Source organism: Pseudopodoces humilis, chromosome 7 (genome assembly GCF_049639895.1).
Source record: "Pseudopodoces humilis isolate 2021_Gansu_Grassland_sample_001 chromosome 7, ASM4963989v1, whole genome shotgun sequence".
In the NCBI taxonomy this organism is placed as follows: Eukaryota; Metazoa; Chordata; class Aves; order Passeriformes; family Paridae; genus Pseudopodoces; species Pseudopodoces humilis.
Window position 1 is genome coordinate 41,718,997 of NC_142206.1, and position 24,943 is coordinate 41,743,939.

Consider the following 24,943-nt stretch of genomic DNA (forward strand, 5'->3'; position numbering starts at 1 on the left):
GCCCTAAGCATTTTCATGGAGCGGTAATTGTTACTGGGAAAGTTAAAGTCAATGAGATTGCATCCATCAAAGGAGTAAAATAATTTGGTGTATTGCTCATCATTGTTATGTATGCAGATGTCTTGGTGAGTTCTCTATTTTGGCCTCTTAGTTTTGAGGACATACATGTCCTTGCTGCTTTTGAGAACTGGACAGCCAATTGCAAGCATGAAGTATCCAGAGTACCAAGAAATGTAAACGAGTTATTGGACAAGATGTTAGTAAGCTTCATAGTAAAGACATGGTGAGTAGTAAGATTAACATTTTCTCTTTCTTTTTTTGTCTTGACCTCACAGGTCCTGCAAACTCCGTGAGTGCCAAGCAGTGAATTATGGGCTGGGTATCCACCAGTGCATCATGAAGATTGACTTTATTTTTGCCCTCTTGAAGATTATGTGCTTTATGAATTCACTCTCTCTTCTGTATCACTGCCATCTCCGTCAACATCACTTCTAGAAAACAAGAATTTTAGGCTTGGGCTTTGGCTCTCCCTTTCCTTTCTCCTGGAACACCAGTGTCACCTTTGTGTTCTACCAAAACAAATCACTATAGGTTATTTTGCCCTTCAGAGAAGTACACCATCTGGAGAACTTCATGTACCCTGTACTTCAGAGATAAAAGCCTCTGGTTCCTAAAGGATAATTGAGATCTTTCCTTGGGAGGAGACACTTCCTCTTGGTCACTTGTGCACTTGCAATCTCACTTTCCACTTACTCTCCTGCTCTCTGTCACTCTGCTCTTCTCTTCCTTTTGGATTTAACATTTGGTGGTGACTGTTGGGGTTCTCCTCCCAGTAGTGTGGCTTCTTTTTTTCTCCTAGGGAAGAGCAGATTCTTGAAACAATGGGTTTCACTCTGCATTCTGTCTACTTCACCTTGAAGGTGAGTTTGCTGCTGGGATCCTTGCTGGGTCTCTGTTTGGGTCTGGAGTTCATGGGCATCCCGAACCAGTGGGCCCGCTACCTCCGCTGGGATGCCAGCACTAGGAGCGAACTCAGCTTCCAGTTCAAGACCAATGTCTCTGCTGGGCTGCTTCTCTATTTTGATGATGGTGGTGTCTGTGACTTCCTCTGTCTGTCCCTGGTTGATGGGCGCATCCAGCTGCAGTTCAGTGTGGACTGTGCAGAGACAACAGTTATCACAGACAAGCAGGTAAATGACAGCAACTGGCACTTCCTGATGGTGAGCCGCAATCACCTTCGGACGGTGCTAGTGCTGGATGGTGAAGCCAAGCCAGGCGAGGTGCGTCCACAACGCCAGTACATGAATATCGTCAGTGACCTTTTTATTGGTGGAGTCCCACTGGACATTCGTCCTGCTGCCTTGACTCTTGATGGTGTTCTGAGTGAGCCTCCATTTCAAGGATTTATCCTGGATCTGAAATACGGCAATTCTGAGCCGCAGCTCTTGGGCAGTCAAGGGGTCCGACTGGAAATGGAAGGACTTTGCTCAGAAAACCCCTGTGAAAATGGTGGCACTTGCTTCCTTCTGGATGGTGAGCCACACTGTGACTGCTCAGCCACTGGATATGCTGGCAAACTATGCTCTGAAGGTAAGAGAATACTTCCCTGCTTCTCACTGACCTTTACACAATCCAAAGAGTTAATTTTTTGTTTAGCAGAGCTATGACAGAGTTCTTATTCCTGCTGATGGTTGTCCGAGGAAATCAAGTTCCACCATTCTTTTTCCAAATGGAAGCAATGAAATGGGAGTAGATAGAGAGTGAGCAACAAGTGTCTTTCTCAAAGGATGCTGCACTTGTAGCATGGGCAGATTTTTGTCATCATCATTAATTTCATCAGCAACTTCTTAATAAAGGTAGAGAACATAAATTTGTAAATAAAATGAAGAAGTAGTTAGGTTAGTGTTGGTAAAAGCAATGGCTGGCTTTTTCAGTAGTCCCTGGCAAACAGGAGCCATATATATATACATATATATATATACACATCACATAACTGATTGACATTGTATGTCAATGTATACTTATTTGCTGTTAGCTGTTGCTAGCCTGTGGAAGCCCCATGCTTCCCTTCAATTGCTTGCATACTAATCACTGAATGGCACCTTGATTGTTTTAGCATCCATGATTAAATTGCTTAAACTGCTCTTAAAATTGATCTTACTTAGTGTTGCAAAGGGAAGAGGGATTGTTTGGTACTCTCTTTTTGATTTTGAGTTTAAAAGTTCTAAGTTATGCAAACCACATGATGAAGTGTATTTCAGGTTTTTCCTTTGGTCTTTAGTAATGTGATTGTAATTAACTCTGTAGGTGTGGGAGACTTAAGTGTCAACTGAAAATCCCTGTGTGAATCTGAAAATCTCATCACGTTATTTATGACATTTGGCTTTAAACACCACAGTTTGAGCTTAAATCAAAGATGAAACCTGGACAGCAAGTGTTCCAACTCAAGGGAAAAAAACTCAACCTGAAATTTTGTCAAAGTGGAAATATTTGCAATAATGTATTTTCACATTTGTTCACTTCTTTTGGCAGTGAACGTAGATTAACCAGAGTTCAGTCTGTACAATGTGAGAAGTGGTGAAAACAGTCCTTATACTCTTGATATCTAAGTAAAAAGCCCTACAGCTCTATGTTTACAGTCTGCGTTTAGATGGCGAAACAAACATGTTTTTATAGGAAGGGAAGGTTTGGAAAATAAACATAGCATTCATATGTGCATTTTAAGGTGATTTTAATCATAACAGAAAATTTGGCTTTTTATCCAAATAACACAGTAACAGTGCGTTAGCGTTAAACAAGAGGTGTGAGCCTGTGAAGTGTTGAACACCAGAATTCTTCCTGCTTTGCTCCAGCCTGATTAGCCAAAACCATAAATGAGCCAGAACAATTTTCTGTGCTTGGGCCATGAGTTATGAGGGGCTGGACAGACTCCTGGGTGTGACCAGGCAGTTCAGGAGCTGGGCCACTGGCCTGGTCCTCATACGCTTACAGGACAAACAGACCTCAGGTCTAAATGCCAGCTGTGGTGATTGAAGATTGCAAGAGCCACACAGGCATGTGGACCCTGAAACATAAAGATATAAGGCTCTGTCTGCTGCTGGGCTGATGGATCTGGACTCCTCGGGGAGCTGCTCAAGACATCAACAGCGTATGGTTTTCAGTGAACCTCTTGAAAGGCTACTGTAAGTGAGCAGGAATTCCATGTACCTGTGGGGCAATTGTAAGAACTCTAACCAGGGCTCAGGGGGTGGACTTCCTTCATTTCCTGGGTGGGTGGAACAATCTGAAATACACCTTTTAATGAATCCAGGGATATTTTTGTTGTAGACAGCATGGATAAAGCAGTGCTATTGTTACTGTTTGAAGCCGTGAGTCACCATTGCTGTTTGTTTCTTATAGTGATTCATCAGTTTCCAGCCCAACCTGCTGTTAAGGGTGAGCAAAGAAGTTTGTCATAATGTGCCTTCTTAAGCAAACACTTTTAACTCACTGTTATCTGGGGTCTTTTCACTCTCAGAGAAGGTGCTGTGTGGAGAACTTTTCCAGTGGATGAAATGTAGAGATTTTCACAGTCATTACCTAGTTTGATTCTTCTTGTTTTGTCATATATTACTAAATGGTGTATATTTGGTTTATGTTAGAATTTTATAATCAGCCTATTTTCTGCCTCCTTTATGCTGTAGCAATGGTGATTTCTGTGTGTTAAATGCTGTCGCTTAAAAAAATGTTTCAGTGTCTGTATAGATGAATGGGAAAACCAAGAAGAAAAGGTTGTTTAGTAAGTGGAAACAAGCAGACAAAGAAAAGTGGCAAGAATAAAAACAGGAACCAAATTAAGTATAGCTACCTTTTTGTCCGACTTTGAAAAGCATAAGATGTTGTCTTTCAATTCTGCGAGTGTGGCAGAACATCCACTGGTAAACAGTAGGATGTGGCAGGAATGGCAGAACTGGTTACATACTCTTCCTGCCTGTGGCTTGATTGGCCATTGAACAACTTGTATTTTCTTTGTTTGCTTTTTTCCCCCAAGAGACTGAGATGTTTGTTGTCAGAACTATTCTCTTTTGTTTTGTATCTTTATCATGTCTCTGGATATATGCAGAAGTAACATGGTTATTTTATTCCCAGTCTCACTTTTGAAAAAGATTGGCCTCTGGACTGGATATCAACAACTCCCTTTTTGTGGGGGGAACCTAGTATTTACTAGTCTGTAGTCTATGTGCATATTTTCATTTCATTGCCAGAGTTGGCTTTTACTGGGAACTGATGGGATCTGATCAATAACAAGTTCTGTTTGAACAGCTAAATGTAATATGTACCTTTTTAATAATGAGTTCTCTTGACAGTATCCAGGCCATTACTTGGCTATTGACTGATTCCTATGTCTGCAGATGGTAAAACCATAGCAAACTCATTTATTTTGTGGCCAGAGACAGAAGAAGTAAATAGAGAGTGGAACCTGCTGATTCTGTGCTGTGATGGAATGGAGCTCCATTTACAGTATTATAGGCTACTGTAACTTCAAATGCAGTTCCAGTTATGATGAATGTCAACAAAGAACAACCATTCCATGCTGAGATGAAACTGTGAATCCTGTATAGAATGTGCCCCCAATGTGCAAAAAAAAATTTGGCACTTCATGTGCACTCAGAGCTAGTAGGATAATGTACATTGTGGCAGTCACATGCCCAGGTGGTAGCTGAGCAGGTACAGTTTCTGTGCCTGAGTTTATTCAGTGGGAGTGGAAATATGTGCACTTTGGAAGGTTTAGCTGTTTTAAATAAAATGTGAGGCTGTTATTATTGCAGTTGGAGTAAACTGGTTCGCTGAATCTGACAGCTCTGTAAGGTACAAAGGATGGCTGATTTGAGTAGCTATTAGTTTGTATGTTTCTGGGCAATGGTGGCATTAGACATGAAAGCTGAACTCAGAGACATCTTCCCCTCTAATAAACCTCATCAGTCTCTCTGGAATCAGACTGCTGCCAAGAGAATGAGGTTCCTGTGGAATTTGATCATCACGGATACATTCATGTTTCTGGGAAAAAAAGCCCAAGGAAACCTTCCCCTTGCAAATTTTGCAGGCTGAGCTGCTGTGGAAGCCAGTTGGGGTTGTATCTGCTCATTCAGGATCACGATGACAGTCTGCAAGAAATTTTCTCTTTCTCTGACACTGCTGTGTAGACAGTGAGCTCACAAATGTGGACAGTGTGAATGCAGCACTGTTTGTACAACCATATCTTGGCCTAAACCCTTACCCTTCTTCCAAGACTCCTGGATTTTCTGAGGAAAGGTGAACAGAAGATGCGCTTAGAAATGACATTAACTCTGCTTGTAGTTGCAGAACCAAGGCATTGATCACCGTCTTCACAAAGCACCATGCTGAAGCCTTTGTGTTGCCTGCAGGGGCTGTTTCTAAACGAAGGCTGAATACGGGCTTGATTGCACCTCTTCCCTTGATTACAGAGCAAGATTTCCTGGGGATGCTGCCTGCTGAATGACAGAGGAGCCCATTGCTCTGTAATTATCACACTTCTAACTTCATCGGGAACAGATTTTTCTATAGCCCCTCAGCTTCGTTTAAAGTGATAAGTTACTGTGGGATTTATCCTCTTCCTGCCTCTTTGGAGCAGCTCAGCCTTGGCTGTATCTGAAGGCACTGCCCAGCCTCACTTGCAGTCACCCTATCTCCCTGCCAGCCACCCCAGTCTTCCGAACACTAAGGGATAATTTGGCACTTTGCCATGAGCCTGATGCTTGCACTTAAATTGCATATACATTTACATACATTTTGTAATCAGAAACAAATGAACACGACCATAATATTTGCTTCCACTTGCATATTCCTTGATAGATGAATATAAATTGGTTGTTGAATTCACCAGCAATAAACACTTGCAGACCCTCCATTTGGTCTTGTGCTTTGGTCTTATAGAGGACAGCAGGCAGTTCTGGAACATGCTTTGGATGGGCCCAGATCTTCAAAAAAGTCCAAAATTTAGAATTGATTGTTTCCAAAGTCTGTGGAGTAAATATTGCAAGGGTCAAATCTGCTGTTTTATGTCACTTCTTATGTCACAGCACTGGCCATTGGGCAGAAATCTGGTAAGAACTCTGCCCATGACTTCATTTTGCAAGATTTCAGTTTCCCCCATCTCTTTTGCTTGCTCATTCTTCCTGGTTTTAAGTTCCTTTGGTTGTATTTAAAGTTATAGTCTTTTTTCCAGTCTGGTTGCAATTTTTTTGATTCATTGCCAGATGAGCACCAGAGAAAGATGATGTTTTCAGGTATTAATGTTTATAATTAATGTTTATAGAGTGCTTTGAAACTTTGAAGTGGAGTTTAAGCACCATTTGTTATTCTTAGTGATAAGTATTAAAACTGAGCAGGAGCCACAGGATTTGAATTTTGATCCTACATACCCTTTCACAGAAGATGCCAAGGACCCCCCTCACTAAGTGTGGACTAAGCAACTCCAGAGCTAGCTGGGTTTGTTTTGTAGACTCCCCTGCTTTAGAAGCAGGGGAGCTGCAGGGAGATTGCAGGACCCTGTATGGCGAGAGCCATTGATTCAAACAGTCTGGCTGCAATACATGCTGACAGATACATTCTTATAGTTTCCCTCTCATGTATTATAGATGACCATGGGACTACAATCCTTTTCTGACCTGGATTGCAGGTCAGCTGCAGACCTTGGGCAAAGGAGATGTTAAACCCCTTAGTTAGGCAAAGCTTGGATATCTCTTCTGATAAAGTGAAGTAGGTGGTGATTGGATACAAAAGAGATCGCTATTTTTGGTGTAAGGTGGAACTGGTGAAGAGTGACAATAATTTGTGGGCCAGGAGAAGATGGAACTCAGGGAAAAAAAACCCTCAGGATGAAAATGTTCTTTTATAAAATGTTACAGAAGAGTAAACCATAGCTCACATAGACTGTTTACAATAGCTGCTCCATATTGGTTTCACCTGCCTGATAGAGTAGGAGTTCTTGGCCCTTGCAAAGAGAATGGGATGACCAAGCTTATGGAGGACTAAATCTAGATGGAGTTTGAATACCAGCATTCTCTGTGAGCCCATAGACCAACCTGCTGGCTACTGCTTAGTCCCAAAGTGTGCACAGCCTGCATCTAAACTGGAATTTTTGGGCATTACTAAATAAAGATTGGAATGAAAGTAACTTTATATGAAAGTGAGCAAAGTGAGAAATTACTCTTTACAACTTACAGATTTCCAACTTGATTTCTGAAGAAAGGTTTATTTTTCTTTGGTTTTGCCATAAAAAATTAAAGGCAGGGGGAAGAGCTGATTTATTATTACTGTAGAGGCTTCTGCTGAGCTAGGCAGCTTGTCATGGAGGTCAATCAGCAGTAAATATAGCCCCAAGCAAGACAACACATGCTGTAGCTGTTGCTTTCATCCTTATTCTGGTACGGAGGTGAGCAGGGCATTTGCCACAAAGTAATTTTTGTTACGGTTTGGTGAAAACTGGAGAGCAATAATCCTCCCAGATACCTTGAGGATGCTGGAAATGGTGCCACAAAGCTCCAGGGAGAGAATCGGAGGAGGAGCACACATCTTCACTGAACTCTGTCACTGCTGAAAGAAGAGCCTCTGCACATCAACGTCAGCACTGAGTGCTCCCTGGTGCAGGAGAAGGTGGTAATCCATGTGATGAAATGGTAGAATGGCCATCTGTCCTTGGCTAACTTCAAATTTCACTCTACCTCTTTGTTTCTTTGCTGACCAACTTTGAACTTGATGGACAGAAAAGCTTTCTTCTCTTCCTATAGAAAGCAAGGCAACTGCCACGTTATTGCTGTCCAGGGACAGCAGTGTGACTTGGGGTGTATGTGTGTGTCTCTCCCACAATCCTTCATTGCAGACAGATTCACTGCCATTGTAAACCCACCCTGCAGAGCAAAGCAGTCGCCCTTCTTCCATCTGTAAACAGGTCCAGGAGCTGACAACTGGGTTAAACAGCCCACGGGCTGAAAGAAGTCGATGGGGGGGTGGGGGGCAGGTAGGAAGGACTGTGGATGTCACAATTTACTGGAACTAGAACTCATTTGTATTTGAGTGTGTTTTCTCTGAAATGGGGCTGAGACCTGAGTACATTGGATTCACATTCTGTGCTACTGACACTTTTGCCAGTTATGCTGTGTCAGCTCTCCAGGCCCTGCCTGCATGTACACTTGTTCACCTCATTATTCTGAAAAGAGACCAAGGTGTAACGTATAAAGAAATTGGAGCAGGGCAGCAGAACTTGAATGGTCTGGTCATAAGGGTGTTAGCACCTAAGAGGATGATTTCCATTTCTGCCACAGTCTTTCTGCCTCCCTGGAGTGATTTTCTGGCAGACTAAAGGACTCAAGACTGAATCAATTGACCTTTCTTTGCAGAGGATATGTACCTGGTTACCCCCTGTGTCTCAGTTTCTATATCTGAAATATGTAGCCAGTAGGGCTTCCTGTACTCCAGGTATTAAGAATCCCAAATGCTTCGGTATGACAGTGATAGAGACATATAAATATCTTAGCATGACAAGTAAATGATGATAATGCATGAAAACCCAGTAGAATGATGTGGTTTGATTGTCAGTTTTTTAGCTAGGACATACAGTTAGAAATTAAGGTGATTTTCCTTGTTAAGTGGCCATCTTTGAGGAGTGTTCCTCATCATTATTTTCAACAGAAATCTCCCAGTTTCCTTCTGTTCTGTGCAGTGCCACACTGTGAATAGGCAGACCCTTCCCAGGCCAGGCTGCAGTTGTGCTGGTAAAGACAGAGCCTGAGCAGCAGTGTAGCCTCATCCCTGTTGGTGACATGGAGCAGATGCTGCACTGCAGGGTGCTGATACAAGCAATAGGAGAAAGAGAACTTTTTTTTTTTTGTATCTGACCCATGTGCTCCACTGACCTCCCCCAAATGTCCTCTGCTGTGAACCTCAGATGCTGATCAGACGCTTTTCCTTGTACATGGCCCACCTCTGTCTACCTGTCTGCCTTGGCACTCTCCCTGCTGTGGCTGCTGGTTTCAGCCTGCCCCTTTCACCCTCCGTACTCAAGACTTGCCTCGACCTTGTGCTGTCAGGGGAAGCAGAGAGAGCATAAAAGGCTACACAAGCAGAATGGCATAGTTTGCACTTCCTCTGCTCCTCTATGCGTAAAAAGCAGGAAAGCAATGAAAGCCCATTGGATTGTTTCTGAGTGTTTAATCAGCACAAAGCTGGTGAGCGTTTTGTGGTTCTAAGGCACTGAAAGGGTGCGTACAAATCTTGCTTTTCCTGTTAATTCTCATCAAAGCTCTAACTGCTTATTAGATGAAGCAGGTGTATTTGTCTGTAGTTTGCAATGTAGGACAAGGAGGTAAGGTGTACTTGACTCAGGATTTTGCTCTGAGGTGTGATCTTCCTCCTCTTACTCATGGATTTGACCAGTTAAGTAACCTGAGTGAGTATAAGAGACTGGGTTTGGCTCTGAGTATTTGGCAAGAGACCTTTATCAAAAAAGAAAGAAGCAGTTCCTTGGTAGATGTAGGAATTTGAGCTGTAGGTTAAAGTCAGACTTCAATCTCTAATAGTGCTGGCAGGCTCCGTAGTTTGCTTGGCTGCTGGATTTATTCAGAAGCCTTTCTCAGCCTCTGTGGTCTCTTGGATTTTCATTTCTTTGTGGTTTGTTGCCTTAGTACTTGAGAAAAATGACACTCTCTGAGTTTTCCAAACCTCTGGTGTGTTTCCACAGGCATATGTTTGATTTTCTGGTTATTCCTGCTGTGTACATCTTGCAAGCCTGGCTCTCAGTACCTTTCTCCTCAAGGTAATATAGGAGAAATCCTTGGAACTAAAGGCACGTTTCTCCACTGAGACTGGTCAGGAGCAAGAGTTTAGGAATGACTAGCCATGAAGAGAGTGGCTAGTGTTGTGATCTGCAAATTTCATAGTTCAGCTATATTTGCAGCTGAATTCCTTAAGCTTCTTTCTGTATGTGGTTGAAATTGCTTATATTCCCCAAACAGTTTTTTAAAATGGGGAGGAAGTGTGTGGAATCATTCCTTAATAAATTTCTGATTAAAAAAATAAAGGAAAAAAGAAAAAGGTGAAGTCTGTGAAGAGGAAAGGAGATTAAATTTGTTTAGGACTATCTAAAAGAAAAAGCTGGTAAAGTAACCAGAATTTTTGTATTTTCACTTCTTTCTTTTGCCTTTTTTTCTGTGGCTTCTCTGAGACCTTCTCTGGGACTTGGTGTGGTAGGAAGCCGGGGGCTGTGCAGAGGAACTACCCTGCATGATGCCTACCAGATGTCTGGTATATTGGGAGATCTGTGTAGGTCCTTGTAATTCACATAGCTTTGACTTCAGGGAAGACAACAGGAGATCAGTGAACATAATAGATGGATATGTTTCCATTGTGGAGCAGTAACATTTCTACATCCCTCAGGATAATCACAGCTAGAGACGGGTTTATATTAGTGCCAAAGATGGGGCAAAACTCATACAGGCATACCTAGCTGAAAATTTGGCAGATTAGGTACTGGTAGCTGTGATTCCAGAGCTTGGAATATGATGATAATGTTATGACTATGAGTTTATTATTGTATACGAGACCTTTTGAGCAAACATCGAATGCTGCAGAAGATGACAGATGAAAGATCTTCTTTCTTCAGAGTTCCTCTAGTGGGCACTGTGTTGTTGGAGATCTTTTTTTTTTTCTTCACTGGAAAAAAAAAAGTAGGCCTCCAGTGATCAATTTGTAATTTAGCTTGCTGGCTGCCTCCTCCTAAATTTTCTTTTTCTTCATTACTTAAGCTGAAATGCTTAGTTGTGTCTCAACTGCAGCAATGAACACATGTACAACAAATCCCAAAGCCTCCTGGTTTTGAGCAGACATGAGGCCTATATACATACACATATTTTCTCTACTTTGCACCTGACACAGAAATGTATCTTTCAGGCAGTCTGGTGTTTGGCTGCCCTATGGTGTGGCATGTTTGGATGTGGGGCATGTGAAGTTACATTTTGACCAGCTAAGACACATCAGGATCAGACAGACTGGAAATGTTTTCCTTGTGTGAAATGGTGGTTTAATTCAGATCAAAATATTTATAAAAAAACCCCAACTGATTTGGATGACAATCCACAGAAAAAAAGCAATGTATTTTTAATTTGTAGAATTTCTGTATCCTGATTTTTTTAAAAAATGTACTCTATATCTATTACACATAATAGTATAGTTTATTTTATAATTTACTGACCTGATTAGCCCAAATATGGATCTGCTACTGATGAACTGCAATATATCACAAAAATGTTGAAGTGTTTTAAGAAAGGGGTATGTAATCCCACAGTGACTGAATGGAACTAGTGAAAAGCCATGGGTTCAACCCCAGCATGCTTCTGTGGGAGCTGTTAGGTTCAGAAGAGCAGTCAAAAGGAGACCTAAGCATAGGTTAAACTTAACCAGAGAGAAGAACAGATTTTCAGCTTGCAGACAGCAAGTGGAGCCTGGAGCACAAATACAGCAATGACCGGATTGGTGCCCTTTGAAGCCTCCCAGGAGAGAAGAGTGGTGTGAAGCACTGTTATCCTTTCAGCTCCTTGGAAGTGACAGCTCCATAGGTACTCCTGTCTGTCAAGGGCTCCACTAAAAGAAAGGCTCAAGGAATAATTATGAGTGGATAGGACTCGAGTGGGCTCTTTCCCATGTCACTGCTAATGTGTACCACTGAACAGTGCAGTCTCTCAGCAGTGGCAGTGAGGGCAGCAAGGCTGAGCATATTAACAAAGAACCACAGCTGCTGATTTGAGAGGCTGGGATTGTCAGCAGTTCGGATTTTAGCATTTTAGCATGTTGGACTGAACCTAAGTAGTTTATAATGTTGCTGGGCCTAAGGACTGGGCAGCAGGCATTCCCAAAGAAGAGCATAACAAATACCTCTCTGTGCAAGAAATGCCCTTTGAAATGCAGCCAGCCCAAGCTGAAATTTGGGCTGGATAAGCAAGGCTCTGCCTATGAAAATCACTTGGGATCTGCACCAGTATGGTACGACAGTCATTCTTGAGCTCTGGGATGTTTTTTCCCTGTCATTGCTGCTGCCAGTGCGGTGACTCCCAGTTTGCCCGAGGCAAAAGATAGCTAAAGCGCAGTGCTAAGTAACAGATCCTCTATCCCGGGAGAACAATTGGCTGTGATTTCAGAACTCATTTGTCAGTGGTGTTTAATTATAGCCTTGCTACCACTTACAGTGGAGGTCACTGCTATATTGTAGGTCTGTTTAGTGCTCCCTCTGGTCTTAAAAAATCTATGAATCTATATCACGCTATTTTGGGGCATTTGAAACCATCTCCACTAGTTTTCTTCTAGAGCTGAAATTGCTTAAGTTTCCTCCTAATTAATTAATAAAATGTTGTTGGAAAGCTGACTGAAACAATTTAAGCCCCTTTTCAGGTCTGGGAGTGAAATAAAATGTAGGCTACATCTGGTTTAGTTTCTATCCTTACAGCTGCCCAGCTGTTTCCTCCTTGTGCACAGCTCTGCTGCAACGTGGGCATGTGAATTATTTTAACTTGCAGATACTGTGTCATCAATGAGCTGTTCTGTAGTAAAAATATTAACTGTAAGGATCATTGTATAAAATGTTTTCTTGCACATCTGGTCCCATAAATAGTACTCAACTTAAAATTAACTTCATATACCAAGTACTCTCTATTCAAGCAAAGCTTTCACATTCATCTGATGAAAGATGCTTAACCAAGAGCTAAACACAAATCTACTTAGATTTGGTGATCTTTTCAGTTAAAAAAGTTACTTTTAAGTCCCATTTTGAAAAGTGTTTCAGGCACCTTGAAGCCTTGTGACTGATCTGGAATTCAAAATAGTAGCTAATAGTAGTAGATTTTGCCTTCATATTGTATTTATTTCTGTCCTTTTTCACCTCTAAAGTTTTGGCCCAAAGAGCACATTCTTCTATGAGATTCTTTCCTTGCCTCTGTTTGCCTTGAATAATTTCAATGATCTGATACTGAACTGAAACCAAGACCAATCAAATGTTCTTCTTTTAAAACCGAGTGAAGAATGAAAATTAATTGCAAAAATCCTACTTAAATGTGATGTTAAAGTTGTGAATTTCAGAATTAAATGGTAGTACCTGCTACAATGAAAATGCCACATGGCATCCATTCAGATGTGCTTCAGGCATCCTGCACTTGAATTGTGTGAAAGGCAGGAAAATAAAAGCTAAAACGCTGTCAGGTTAATGATAAATTGTGCATACATGTGGCACATTTCATCAGAGTATTCCTAAGCATCTCACAACTACTGATAAATCAGTCAGCCTTCACATCTGCACTGTGGAATGCATGCTATCTCCATTTTACTGATGGCAAAACTGAGAGGCAAGCAGAATGAGAATTATTGAAGGGTATCAAGTCAGAAGCTGCCTTGGGTGAAACTGGAATCCAGAATGCTAAGTCCTAAGTATTAAACAGTGTAGTAGTTTATCTAGTTTTATCCAAGTGTGCTGGAAAAGCCACAAAATGCTGTGGTTTACACTGAAAGTGAAGCTAAAACCAGAGCATTGGATTTTAGGGATTCTTGTAAAATTTGAGTTGAAATTCAATGAAATACCTATTTTTATTCTTTTTGGTGGATTGGATTGACCATAACCAAGAAGTTCTGCCTTTGGGGCTGTTGTCTCATAACTTTGCTGATACCACCTTGAACCAGCTTGTTCTGTACCTTGTGCCAGTAGGCTGCACTACTTGGGCTATGCTTTATGGATTCCCCTGTTTAGTGTTTTTTTTAGAGTTAGTAATGAGGAAAAATACACTTTTAGCAATAAAAGTTTTAGCTGGTTTTGCCCGTCTCTAGTTTATGTGTGCTCCCATACAATTTTTCAAGACAGAATCCAATTCCTCTGAATGTTTCCAGTAGAGAGAGGTTTATGATTTCATCATTTAAAATTCCAAAATGGAAGACTAATTTCAAATATTTGAATACTTTACTGAACATACCCTTGGATGGAAGGCAATAGGAGAAAGTGTATTGTGGTTTTACATTTCCCCTCCCTTCTGAATTTCTTCAAACCTGGAAAGGTTATGCTCTCATGTAAACTTCTGTTTCTGTCCAGCCTTCATTAACCATGGAAACAGTAAGTTCTACTTCAAACTTTGTTCTGGAGTGGGTCCAATGAACCACTGAAGGCAGGACTCTGTTGTGTTGAACTTTCAGCTGAGTAGAACTAATAGAGGGTTGTTCATATGTGATGAAGAAAGAAGAGTTTTCAATTTGACTTTTTTGTTTTGTTGGTTATTTTCGTAGCATTGTTTAGGTTGGAAAATCTAAGGTTTAGGTTGGACATCTATGATCATCAAGTCCAGCTATTAACTTACCACTAAATGCTATATCTACACATTTTTTAAAATACATCCAAGTGATGATGACTCAACCACTTTCCTGGGCAGCTTGTTCCAGTGCTTGGCAACTCTTTCTATAAAGAAATTTTTCCTAATATCCAACCTGAATGTCCCCTGGCACATCTTGAGACTCATCCTATCAATTGTTAATTGAGAGAAGTGCCCAATCCTCCCCTAGGTCAAATCTGCTTTCAGGTAGTAGTAGAGAGGCATAAAGTCTCACCTGAGCTTCCTCTTCTACAGGTTTTCTTCTCTTTCCCAGCTCCCTCAGCTGCTTCTCCTAAGGCTTACTCTCCAGATCCTTCACCAGCTCTGTTCTCTGGACATGCTCCAGCACCTCAGTGCCTTTCTTATGGTGGCCCAGACCTGAGCACAGGACTCGAGTTGTGGTCTCAACAGTGTCAAGTGCAGGGGGACAATCTCTGCCCTGGGCCTGCTGGGATGCCACTGGCCTTGGCCACCTGTGCACACGCTGGCTCATGTTCAGCCGCTGTTGATCAGCACCCCCAGGTCCTTTTCCTCTCTGTGGGCCACTTTCCAGTCACTCTTCCCCCAGCCTGCAGTGATGAATGGGATTGTTGTGATCCACATGCCAGACCTGACACTTGGCCTTGTTGAACCTCATACTATTGGCCTCAGCCCATCAATCCACCCTGTCCAGATTCCTCTGCAGATCCTTCCTGCCCTCCAGCAGATCAACACTCCCACCAAACTTAGCGTCATCTGCAAAGTCATCTGCACTTGATCCCCTCATCCAGATCATTGATAAAGATACTTAACAGAACTGGTCCCAGTACAGAGCTTGGTGAACCCTGCTTGTGACTGGCCACCAGCTGGATGTAACTCCATTCACCCCCACTCTTGGGGCTTGGCCACCCAGTTTTTTACCCAGCAGAGGGTACACCTGTCCAAGACATAAGAAGAGAGAAAGTCCCATGGAAAAATGGATTCCTGAAAAGACTTTTCCTTTTATTAGCTTTACTCTCTTTGAGCAGCTTAAAAAAACTTCATTAAGCGTTCTTCCTTCTGTGTTTGTTGCCCAAAAATCTCTTCTTTAGACATAAAAAACTGTTCTGGTATGCCCCATTTCTCATGTTACCCTTGAAAGCAAAGTTGCCTGGCAAAGAAAAATTACCCAAGGGAGCAGCAAGTTCAGTGTGGACTGAAAATGGTGGCAGATGGGGCATGATGACATTGTGCTTGTGTTAGAAACAATAATATAATGAGAAAACATGAGTAGATGCTCTTTAGCCCAAAAGTGTTCTTATTTTCTATGTAATTGTGATAAACTGCATTTAACCATGCTGTCCTCCAGCAGATACTCTGTTTTACTGCATAGCATACAGGAGTATGAGTCTTCTGCTCGGGGAAACTAACAGTTCTGACTGGCATTTATTATGGAAGCTGTTTAAATTCAATTATTTGAAGCTGTAAGCACTATGTATGAATTATTTAAGTGCAGTGCACAACAATTTAATTGTTGGTGCTGTGAAGAACCACATTGGTGGAATTCCTTTATGTCTGTAATAAAACTCATCATCAGAACTAGGCCAGAAGGAAACAGATCTAAACTAACAGGCAATCCCAAGATCAGGAGTGACATTTGTTGGTAGCGCTGTCAAACTGGATCCCAAGATACTCACACAAAAGCGAGTGGCCAGTCCAGACTCAGCTGTATTTGTAGAGCTATTATCTCCATGATGGATGCTTGGAGAGTGGTGTGCAGACCTGTGACTATGTGGATCTTTTAGTTAAATCTTTCTAGCTGTCTTTTCTAAGTCAAATCACACCTAAACATCAACACTCCAGTTGTTCCTTTCTCAAAGCAGAAGTATGAGCTGATTTTTGTATACGCAACTTCTGGTTCTGCTGCTTCTCACAGCTTTTCCTCCAGCCTAATTGTCCCATCCAGGCTTGACCCTGGCTTTGTTTGCCTTATCACTCTTGTGGGAGAAGGAAGGAAGGAGTAAGTGCTCTGGCTCTGGCATTGATCGTTGTTCTTCTTGCCCCCAACCCTAAAGTGGTAGATGGAGGAGGCTGAATTTAGGGAGGGGAAGTGCAGTGAGAGAGATGACAGATGATGTGAGGAGAAAGCAGAACTGTCAAGATGATCATGGCTAGCAGGGGAAGAGCCTCCTGGTTGTGACTGGCCAGGCTGGCTTCTGCATACTGGCACTGGGAGGCAAAGCTGTCTTTCTGAGGCAAAGCTGCGTGAGTCTGGGGGTTGGGCTGTGCAACTGGAGGAAAAGAGAGCGAGTCAGCAAGGGAAAACCCAGTCCTGCTGTGTGGCTGTCGTGGGAAAGCTGTCCAAGCATGGAAAGCTGATCAGCTTTCAAGACACTCAGTTGTAAGGGAAAGCTGTACTTCCACGTTTGCATTCTAGTAATTGTCTTCAGATAGGTGAAATGTGGATCTCTGTGGATCTCTTTGAGAATCTCTTCTATGAGCATCATTTAAAACTCTCTCCTTTTGATATCTGATTCCCTTGCTGGAATTTGCCACCTGATACTAAAGATACACTCTTCACACCTTCCCTTGTCAAATCTTTCCCCACACCTAGCCCTTGTCAAATGTGTTCCAAGAATCTTGCCGTGTAAAAGAAGAATGCAGTGATGCATGAATCTTCTTTTTCCTACAATAGCCTTATTTTTTTTTTTTCCATTCTTCTGCTCTTGGCTTTGAGGAGTGAAGTCTTCCAGGTTTTCACATGTCAGTATGGATCCTATTTGGCCTACACATTCCTCATAAATGAAATTAGAATAGATGTAGGAACTTTGGAACCTTTTGGAACTAAAGGAACCCTTTCCTTTAATAGGATGATGTAAAGGTGGTGTGACCTTCTTTCATTTCCCTCCAGGCCTTAGGACAGAGAATTAGATAATGGAACATTCCTAATGCACTCAAACTAAACTAATTTCTGAGAAAGTACTCATCTCTCTTATCTCCTAGACCATCTGTCTGAACTGGCTCCTCCTGACCCCTCTGGATTCAAAGCCCTGCCAGTTTTAGGAGTTGTGTATTTTCCAGGGTTAATCATTATAGGGGATGGTCACAACAGGGTTCTTTTCTGTGTGTGGGAATTTCAGAAAAGAGCAGATGCCCGACTTGTCATTCTCCACAAAACTGTGTAAATTGAAAAGATATGAGGTAAAAGCTCCATCTGCTGGAGCAGTCTTTGAAGGTCCTGTTGGAGACAAGTTCTGGCCTCCTGCTCCCAAATGAGGTGGCTTCATTCAGTGCCTACTATAGCAGACTGGAAACCAAAGAGTGATGTGGAAACTATAGCAGGCAGAAAGCAGCCAGGGTTGATGTCACTCATGGGATGACACAGCACCACCACCAAGGCTGTCTTGGTCATCATTGCTAATGGAGCCAAGTCCTGTATTTTCTAAGATGATTGCAAAGGTTCTGGCTCAGACCTTGAAAGAAATAGCCTGAAGTTGGCTGGCATCCAGCAAACCAATGATACTGTATATGCCATGAGACTGTGCACTGCTGAGTGATCTGGAGTCAGTAAGAAGGTGGTGGTCGTTGCATTTGAGACAATTGAAAATATCTTTCCCTACTGGTATGGAGAAAGACTGTGAAGAGTAAAATCTAATGAGAAAGCAGTACTAATGCTCATTTGAGGCTTCATAGTTGTAATTCATAACAGGACTGAATGTTCTGAAATATCAAAAGGCCTAACTCTTCCTTTCTAAAGTTTTGCATTTTATCATTGAATTGCAGTGAATGCAATTCTCAGGTCGATAGATTTAACTTTCTTCCCAGTCTGAAGTTCAGTGAAACATTGGAGGATAAGAGTTGTCTTCTTCCCTGATAATACAGCCCACACATGTTATACACCTGCAAATTTGCAGTGATGATTAGGAGTACTTCCAGAGTTTAGTGAATAAATCCTTGGAGACAGACTTATCCTCTCTTAAATTCCATATGGCTGTAGTTGGCCAGTTTAATCTTCTATATGTTTTTTCCCATTCTTTTTCAGAAAGCGAGCCCTAACAGAAGTGGGTGTTGCTTTCTTTCTGAGTCATTCAAGAGACTATGTAGGAGTGAAGAAGTGGCTTTTGCTCATGCTCTGTTGTGCCAAATAATAAGGGAGGTTGTTTCCCTCTTCTGGGTCTGAACGAACCCAGCAGATGGACACATGCATGTCTTCTGTCTGAGGTACAGACTAGAGGTCTAGTGAAGTGGGTCTTTGTTCTCCGACATCACCAAGCTTAAGACTGGCTCAAGACAGTTCTTTTGTTCCATTACCCAGTCTGTGGGATATACCTTGGAGTGATCTTGTTGACCTCAGTGCTCCTAACACAAGGCTTATTTTTTTTTTTTTTTACCTTACTCTTCATGTTACTGTAAAGGGTTCATCAAGCATTCAGCGTTTGGAGTAGAAGTGTTCCACTTCCCTGGGAGATAGAAGCTATAACAGTTTCTCTTTCAGTCATAACAAGCAATTAAGTTCATGAACATTATGGCTGATAGGCAATATCCTCCTCTTGGATAGCTTCTTTTTTTCTAGGGTTTAAGTTGTATTACACTGGTGAAAAGGAATTGGTGCTTTTCAAATGATGGTACGCAGAACTGATGCTATTTGTTAGAGTTCACCTCTGGCCTTCTAGAACATGACCAAGGTCAATATATTCTGTCTAGGCACCATAAAGCAATGGAATCACATGTTTTTACCTCAAAGTCTTATGGCTAATCCTGGAGAAAAAGAGTATTCCTTATTCTCCTCACTGCAGTGACAATGGGCATGACTATTCCAGGTCAATACCACTGTAAGGTGCAGATAGCCACTTGAGCTCTCTGCAGTGGTGAGTGGTGTGCTCTAGGAAGGAGATAAAGCTACAGTAACATCCTGGATTAGAAAGTAGTCAGGGCTGATCTACCCAGTGTTTCTTTTATAGGGTTCTGGCATGGCTGATAAGCAGGATGTCCATAAAATGCTACATGATATAAACAGCCAGGAAGGTGCACTCAATTGTTCTCTCGCTGGGAAATCATCAGGATCTGGATCAAATATTAATCCTGTTGCTCTATACCTCCAAGCTGGCAAGCTTCCTCACTGGACTTTTGATACCCAGCAGCTGGTGGCTGCTGAAAAAAGTCCTTATAAATCTCATTCTGTACATTTTGCTAATATAAATATTCCATGATCGACTTGTTACAAGGGAAGATACCAAGTGCTTCATCTGCTTCTCTATGTACTGCCTGTGCTAGGTTTCTATTGCCCTAATTTTGCAACTGTGTAGTTTTCTATTACTTCCTTATGTATGCTGCCTAATATCTAGGGTTAGGTGGTATAAGGCAATAATGTACCTGATCATCTTTTGCCAAATGACAGTATTTGGATTGTCATACTGGTCTAGATGTCTAAATGCCCCCCCACTCCTTCCTTCTTCCATTTTATATGAATGTGTACCAGGTTTTATCAGCTCTCTTTAAATGTATCTCCTGATTTGCATATCCAGGCTCACTTCACCAGCTGTTGCAAGGTCTTCCATGTTTGAATACAGTAAAAACCTGACTAGTTATAGTCCTGAGCAATTTGGTCTACTTTGACCTAGAGGAGTTGGGCAGTCAGAATAGAGGGTCATGAGTGTCCCTTCAAACCTCAACTGGTTTGTAATTCTGTGAACTCAAAAGCCGATGTTAATACCTGTTTCTGCATCATGTTGTAAGGTCACAGTACAGAATAATGAAATTTTTTAATCTTGTTCAACATTATTTCTTTGAAAACCCAGCTAGGCCAGATGCCATTTCAGGAATACTGTCCTCCAATCACTCCTTGATGGAGGTAAAATACTTTCTCCTACCATCCTGGAAGGATGCTGCTTTCCAGCAATTTCTAGTGGGATCCATACTGACATATTCCCGAAGAAGAGGGAAGAGATATTACCCTTTTAGTAATTAGAAGGCATAGAAAAGAAGGTACTGTCACTCTTCCAAGTCCCTCAGCAACAGTGCTTATGGCTACCACTGAAATCCAAAGATGAACTGTGTCTCTGTTCCCTAATTACTATTGTTTTATTTCAGGGCAGTGTCTTCCTAGTGAAGGAAGTTTTTATTAGCTCTTTAAGTGTGGGACTGATTACTCACCTGGCAGTGAATGAGGCTCTGTAAGATGTAATCAGAGTAAGCTGAATGGCTTTCCCTGGTTCATGCTGCAGTTACAAACCCTGAATTGTTCAGGGAATAAAAAGGGGCTGTGGCTCTCTTTGACCTCATCAGACATGGAGGTACAAACACTCTGGAACAGCCTGACATATGCTGCAGATTGTACCACCTTCCTTTTCCGTGCTTGTAGTGCATGAACACGTAGAGCTGGATCCTGGCTGGTGAGTAATAGCAGTTCCTGGAGGAGAGGTACTGGCTTTTACTCATGTAACAAGCATCTGGTGCCATCCTTTTCTGCAAAGGGATGGCATTTAGAAATAAGAGACTAAATTGCATTATTTCTGTGCTTGAGACCCAGATGAGGTATCAGTGCTAGTGTTTGGCAGTCTTCTTGGTGGGAAGAGGGGCTGTGTTCTCACAGTGAATATGGTGCGCAACACGTTTGTGTACTGTTGGAAGACAGTTATTGATGGTGGATTTTCTGGATTTGGAAATCAGCCAGGAGGTGAATTGAGGGGTCTATTCAACTGTTTCCACTTAGGTTATGGAAAGACTGCTAGCAGGGAACAACTTTGAATCTTTGTTGACTTACAGTGGATTTGAACTGGTGGCTTGGAGGCTTCATACTGTTCAGCAGTGTCTTGTATAAAAAATCTGAGATAATGAGCATGGAAGCTATTTATTGCATACACTCTTTTTCACAGATTTAAAAAGAGTAGAGATTTTAAACCATTATTTTTTTCAGTACCAAAAAGATGTACACCTTTTTCCTACACCCTCTCTGTTTTCTGTTTTACTGGATATGAGCTTATGTGTATTATGTTAATGCATTAATTGAAAGAAAAAAACAAACCAATTTTTTTCCTGCATTTGAATGCTGTTAATTTTAGGGGCCTGGGCCTAGTCCATTCAATGAAGAGAGACATCTGCTGAATTCAGTGGGTATGAGGTCCTGTGATTATGCACTTGGGCCTGCATCTGCATAGATTCTGCTGCAGGCTGCAGGTCTACATTTAGACAATCACACAAGAAAATTTAGCATTTTGAAAGATGCAGAATGCAGCTGTTTCCCGTCATTATGGTTCACATTTACTGAAGTCAGCAGTTACTCTTTTCCAAGCAGTGCCTTTCAACAATAAACAAGGCAAATGCTTCCAATAGAACCTCCTGATGACTTCTGTTTAATTTAAATATATATGTTGCAGAAGCAAATACAGCAATAACATGGAATATAAAACCCATTAACACATACTCTAAAAATTGTATGTAAGTGTAGAAAGGAGAGGAAGAGAAGATGCATTTCTTCTGATTACTCATTGCTATATTTAGAATGATTTTTGTACATTGCAGGAGCATGCACTATATATTTTTATGTGTGATAAATGGAGTTCTCACTTCTCAGGCTCGCTGGAACTCCATCCTAATTGTAATTGGAATGAGCAAATCAATAATTGATACACCAAATCCAGAGGCATGCTTAGTGTATTATAGATAGCAAGTAAATTTCAAGGCAATGGTCTTTATTTTCAGATCAGTAGACAATTCAGGGAGATGAGTGTTTAAAACAGGAGACTCTGAGTTCCTTGGTGAAGAGACCTGCTGAAGCACAAATCTTAGCACCTGATGGCACCAGGTGGCTAACCAGAACAGTGCCAGCCTTTTTTGAGGAGTCTCTCCCTTAGTGCTGGGGAGCAACTGTGTGAGAGAGAGATAGTGTGCAGGAATTTTTCTGGATCTAAATAAGAAGGCTCAAAAACAAATGGTGTAATAAAATAGACATTGTAATAAGATATAATAAAAGGAAGAATATGGATAATGAGTAATTTTTTTTGTCACTTCAGAGGCTTGGAGTCCTGCTTTCTTGCTCCATCAAATGGACCTCAATCTCATCCCCCTTGAATGAATTTCCCTTCTCTTTCCCATGCTACAGTGCCTTTTATTTTGTGTAGCAAACAGAATCACTTATCTTTTCCTGATGGTTTGGGTATTATTTTTGTTGTAACATCCCATAGCACAGGTTGGACTGGGCACTCCAGCTGGCTCTTGCAGTGACTGCTACTGCTGTTGTATGGGCTTCTGAAGCACCAAGTACAAGGGTCAACACAACAGACATGGTCAAGTTCACTAACTCCTTGAATATGGTACTTTCTGCAAAGCTCCCAATACAGAACTGAGTTCCAAATTAATGCTATCTAAATCCTGTAATAAACCTAGATTTTATTCTGTATTAGCTATAATCAGTATTGAGAAAGAAAGTAGGTGTTTTATCCCCCCCACCTCGCTCTGTTTTTCAAGAACAGATGCAAATTCTCAGGAATGTTGGCGAGGTGTGTAGCACTACATGATCTGGATTCAGTGGTGAAATGCTCATAATTCTACTTAGACCTTCCAACAAAGATGTACCATGATACTGACAATACAATAACAGGGCTACTGGGTGAAGTAGCCTGCTAGAGGCTGCTAGAGGTCCCTTTTAATGCAGAAAATGTCACTTGATTTTTCCGGGCAATCTTGCAGATGGATGTAATACGGCACTTGTGCCTTGGGGTGCTGTGATGCAGCACAAAGGGTGTTGGCATGTGGTACTAGTAAGTGCCAGGTGTAACCAGGTAAATGAATATTCCTTGCCTTCCAAGCCTGCATGAGCTGCTGCTTCTTCAGAGCTCAGGTGTTGTCCTCTGAGACCAGTGATACAGGATGTCCTCCCTTCTGTGACCTCACACCCCAGCCTGCTGTGAGCAGGGAAGGGCTCAGGCATCCCAGGGCTCAACCAGTGGCAGTGTCTCTCTTCCTGCCTCCTGTGAGATTGAGATCTGGGGATGGGGAGTTTTCCTCTGTGTAGCTTTGCCTTTTGTTCTACAGCTTCTAACACATTCCAGAGTAGGCTGGACAGGAATAAGCAATGCTGACAGTGAGCCTGAGGTGGGTTTGAAGAAGGGATCCCCCTATTTTCTCTCTACCTTTGCTTAACAAGGCTAGTCACAGCATTCTGTGGCTCCAGCTCCACCTCTTCAGATTGCTCTGAGAAGAATATTAACATCCTCTAATAACTCTGTCAGACATATCAAGGGATTTGTTTTATTAATTCCAAGACTGGGTACAGCAAATAGATTATAACTTGGGCTGTTTTATAGGCTTAACAAACCTTTTTCTGCTTACTTATAATTTTTTTGCTCCCCAAATCTCCTTGGGTTAACTCCTTTTTCTGTTCTTTGTGTTACTATTTATTGAATATTCTCATTGATGTGTATGTCATAGGAAATATGCCCAAAGTTCATTTCCACCTGTCATTTTTTAGATAAGAAAGGAATAGAGGCAGCACAATTTGCAATGGATTTGGCAGTAGTAAATGCCTTTTGTAACTGTCATGGTGATGTTCTGAGAACAGGACAAAGATGAAAATCCTTAGCAGGTGTGCAGGTTCTTCCTTAACAGGAGGAGAGTACTCTCCTTCTGTGGCATATGGTTGGTAATGCCTGGATTTCCAGTCTCTGTGTCAGCCTTGCAGGTGATGTGAGCAAGGGTGAAACACCATGGGCCCGGTTTCAGTGCTTTGAACAGATTGCAGACTTCCATCAATGAAACTAGTTTTAGCTCCTTGGGTCATATGCTTAGTTCACTTTTTAGTGTAAGTTTACAAGACTGCTCAAAAATAGGTTAATTTTCGTGGTGGTCATCTTAGGAGAGTCCACTGTTGCACATCAGCATCATCAAGCTCTTGGCTGTCTCTATGCCCTGATAACCTTCTAGGAGTATTGCCTTTGCTGGATCTGAGGGGTCAGAGAAGTAGCTGTGTTGGTGAACCCAGGGGAGTATTCACCTGGTGGAGGGTAATTTCATTTAGAGGCATTCATCCATTTCCCATCCTTTCCTGATGCCTAAATCAATTAAAACAAGAAGACCATTGGAGAGAAACTGACTCCTGTGTCCCTAAGATCTCTTGTGTGTCACCTCCAGCTTACAATAATAAGTCTTGCTATGACATGATGCAGCCATTGAAATGTCACATTAATTGATTTAGTTCTTGTTAAAGTCAAGAGAAAATTTGGCTTGTAATGTGAAGACAGTTTCAATTGTAATTTAAGCATGAGGAAACAACTGCCCATGGGAATGTTGCAAATAGTTTTTGAAAGGCTTTTCAAAGCGTGAGACTTTTCACCATGAACGGAAATCTGAATGAGGATAGGAGTTTCCAGCCATAGGTGTGTGTGTGGAAGCAGGTGCAGAGATGCCTAGGTAATGATATAGAACTGTAATGTAGAAGTATGCCTGTATGCCTTTAGAAGGCCATAGCTTCTTGTTTCCTCCAAGCTGGGAAGTAAAGAGAAATCATCTTACTCTCTTTACCTAAGAAAATTGAAGAACAACTTTCTATGTGACCATGCCACTGTTCCTCATATACAAATGCCTTACAAATT

General features: G+C 41.7%; 1 protein-coding gene across 2 annotated transcripts in view; it reads left to right on the forward strand.

Annotated features, from left to right (window-relative positions):
- The first annotated feature begins 375 nt into the window (after window positions 1-375).
- NRXN3 (neurexin 3) overlaps window positions 376-24,943 on the forward strand; it is a 919,744-nt gene continuing 895,176 nt past the window's right edge. Inside the window, exon 1 of one of the 2 annotated variants that reach the window (XM_088057330.1) lies at window positions 376-1,590. In XM_088057330.1, the coding sequence (XP_087913456.1) occupies window positions 882-1,590 (709 nt within the window). In that variant the 5' untranslated portion in view covers window positions 376-881. Of the gene's footprint in view, window positions 1,591-20,646; window positions 20,747-24,943 lie in introns of those variants that run through there. The other variant, XM_088057327.1, reaches the window with a different exon arrangement.